Consider the following 3,312-nt stretch of genomic DNA (forward strand, 5'->3'; position numbering starts at 1 on the left):
GTTTTTTAGAGAGAAAAAAAAACAAAAAAACAAAATCTAGCCCGACCCGCATCCAATTACTTGAATCCAGATCCACCATTACATCATAAATTTTCTAATATTAGCTCTACTTATATAAATACTCTTTGCAAAACTAGTCACAGTGGTACGCAATACTTACACACATATAATCATATAGATATGACACGACACAAATTTTAAAAATACAATAAATATATGATTAAAAGTAAAGCAAGTGATAAATATGACTGAGAGACTGAAATAGTGGGATAAATATATTAATATATTGATTGTAAAAAGATGACACAGACCATTTAAATAAAAAATAATTGTACTGGTACTTAAGGGTATAATTGATAGTTTAAAATTTGGTGTTGCAGTATAACAAATAATAAAAAAATTCAATTTTAGTCCCAAATTTTAATTTCGTTAACTTTCTAATGAAAACATCATAATGTCTCCCAAATTTAATAGAGCACGTGTCATGCACATGATATTTCCATCATAAATTTAATAAAACTAAGGCTTGGGCCTAATACTGCAATTTCTTTAGAATTATGGGATGCAATATGATAAATTCAAAAATAGTGATATTAAAATTACAATTTTTTGAAAATTAACGAACTCAAACAACATTTTAAGATTTTCCTTTTTCTTAGCATTGAGAGGGTGTGTAGATAAATTTATTTTCAATTAATTGATTCATTTTACAATGTATATTACATAAAAATGAAATATAATTTTTTCTTTTTGTAAATGTAGGTTTCATTAATAAAACAAAATCGTACAGTACAACAGTGTTCAACTGATGGTTTCTCCCTCGACAGGCCAAGGGATACGTCATAATCTATATAACGCACATGAACTAACAGAACAAAATAAATTAACACTGATAATCCTCTATCTAATATCTTCCACAATTATTAATATTATTTAGATTGTGTCCTACCAGACTTGACTGAATCCATAGAATAAAAGTGCGTCCTCGTACCTAAATCCAATAATTCGATTCTAAAAACTCCTCCCGGGCTTCATCCACCCCTTTTGCCATCCCTATAATCGAAAGAATAAACTTAATTTATTTAAACTTTTCAAATCCAATTTTTCCTAGCCAAATCTTTAATTTTATCTTAATTTATTTTTTAAAATAGTTATTTTTATTTGATGAACTTATAGATATATAGCGAAATAAAAAAACAAATAAACTATAAAAAGTTAAAAAAATAAATATTATCATCGATCAAATCGAGCTTGTGAGTTGTAATTAAACTATAGAAGTGAACAACAGTGATTTTTTAAATAATACAATTGAACTTGAAATTTTGCTCAAACTTAATTTATTAAATCTAGAGAATCGAATTTAAATTAGATATTATTAACTAAATATTAAATATCTTAATTTATTTTTGAACCTTACACATATATCTAATTTTAATTTGATAATTAAGGTTTGATGAAATAGTGTCACCCAAAAATATAAAAACAATAATGTATAAGTAGGCTGTTTCTGACTGTAATTGGTTCTCCCACGTCGTACGCATACAAGATGCAACGCAGGATTCCTTTAACTGTGTGCTCTTCTCTTTACCTGAAGCATGTGCATACAATCTTCTGAACATATACCCGTCAAATCCCACGTAGAATTACTGGAGAAAGTGGATATTTTTGTCCGATCTTCCGATGATTCAAGATCCCTGATTTTCAGGTGAATTAGATCAAACTATGTGAATAATTGTGTGATTATATATGCTGAATTCTGTGTTTCTCCATGGCCCATGTGTAATTTTGAGTAAACTACGGGTTTTACTTGCATTGCATCACAAACAGTTGGATTTATGATTTAGAGCTATGATATTTTGTGGGGCTGTTTTGACAGTGTGGCATTGTACGTGTTGAAAAGAACTCTGCCGTGTTCTTGTTTTCTTTGAGGAATTTCTGTTGTGGTAATGTTCCTGATGTTTGTGTTGGTCTGTTGAACTGCTGACGGTATAAGGGAAGTATTTCAAGTGTGATCTAGTTTTTAGTTGCAAAAAATTTGGATCATGGGTCGGGGTTGTTGTTGTAGTTAAATTGAATGTTTTGTTTCTCTAAATTGTTGGAAAGTGATAATTCTATGTGTGGATGATGACAGTTGTTCCCTTGTTTGATCTAATTTTTCTCAATATTTTCACTTCAAGATTGAAGGGCCTTCATGATTTTGTTTCAATATGGATAAATATAAACCAAGGAATATCTTGATTACCGGGGCTGCTGGATTCATAGCATCTCATGTTGCAAACTGGCTGACACGGAATTACTCGGAGTATAGAATCATTGTTCTTGACAAGCTGGATTACTGTTCGAACTTGAAGAATCTTGATCCCTCTCAATCTCACCACAACTTTAAATTCGTGAAGGGCGATGTTTGTAGTGCTGACCTTGTCAATTATATACTTGCGACAGAGGACATAGACACAGTTATGCACTTTGCAGCACAAACACATGTTGATAATTCATTTGGAAACAGTTTTGAGTTTATTAAGAACAATGTTTATGGTACTTGTGTACTTCTTGAAGCTTGCAAATCTTTCGGTCATATTAAGAGATTTATCCATGTGAGTACTGATGAGGTATATGGTGAGACGGATGAGAATGCTACTGTGGGAAATCATGAGGCTTCGCAGCTTCTCCCTACAAATCCCTATGCTGCATCTAAAGCTGGGGCTGAAATGCTTGTTATGGCATATGGACGATCATATGGGCTGCCGGTTATAATCACAAGGGGGAACAATGTTTACGGGCCCCATCAATTTCCTGAGAAGTTAGTTCCTAAATTTATTCTCTTAGCCATGAAAGGAAAGCCCCTTCCGATTCATGGGGATGGGTCCAATGTCAGAAATTATCTTTATTGTGAAGATGTTACAGAAGCTTTTGACACCATACTCCATAGGGGTGAGGTTGGTCATGTTTATAACGTTGGAACAGATGAGGAAAAGAGAGTTATCGACGTGGCAATGGATATTTGTAGGTTGTTTTCGTTGGATCCATCTACTGTGATAAAGTTTGTGGAGAACAGACCTTTTAATGACCAAAGGTATTTCCTGAATACCCAAAAGCTGAAACGTTTGGGATGGTCAGAGAAAACTAAATGGGATGATGGTTTGAAGAAAACCATGGAGTGGTATGTAAGAAATCCTGACTGGTGGGGAGATATTTCTGCGGCATTACTCCCTCATCCAAGAATGCTTTCTTTCCCTTGGATACGGAAAGATCACATTAAAGTTGGAGTTAATGAGTCATCTCACGCACGACAGAGTTCTGATCAGGAGCAAA

The 3,312-nt window shown here is 33.1% G+C and overlaps 1 protein-coding gene across 1 annotated transcript in view; it reads left to right on the top strand.

Moving 5' to 3' along the window:
* The window catches only part of LOC105165578 (trifunctional UDP-glucose 4,6-dehydratase/UDP-4-keto-6-deoxy-D-glucose 3,5-epimerase/UDP-4-keto-L-rhamnose-reductase RHM2-like), a gene marked incomplete in the record, with an annotated part of 2,968 nt that continues 1,177 nt past the window's right edge, over positions 1,522–3,312 (top strand). The window contains 2 exon segments of the mRNA XM_011084633.2: positions 1,522–1,705; positions 2,178–3,312. Coding sequence (XP_011082935.1) covers positions 2,208–3,312 — 1,105 coding nt within the window.

The sequence above is a fragment of the Sesamum indicum genome, linkage group LG6 (genome assembly GCF_000512975.1).
Source record: "Sesamum indicum cultivar Zhongzhi No. 13 linkage group LG6, S_indicum_v1.0, whole genome shotgun sequence".
NCBI lineage: Eukaryota > Viridiplantae > Streptophyta > Magnoliopsida > Lamiales > Pedaliaceae > Sesamum > Sesamum indicum.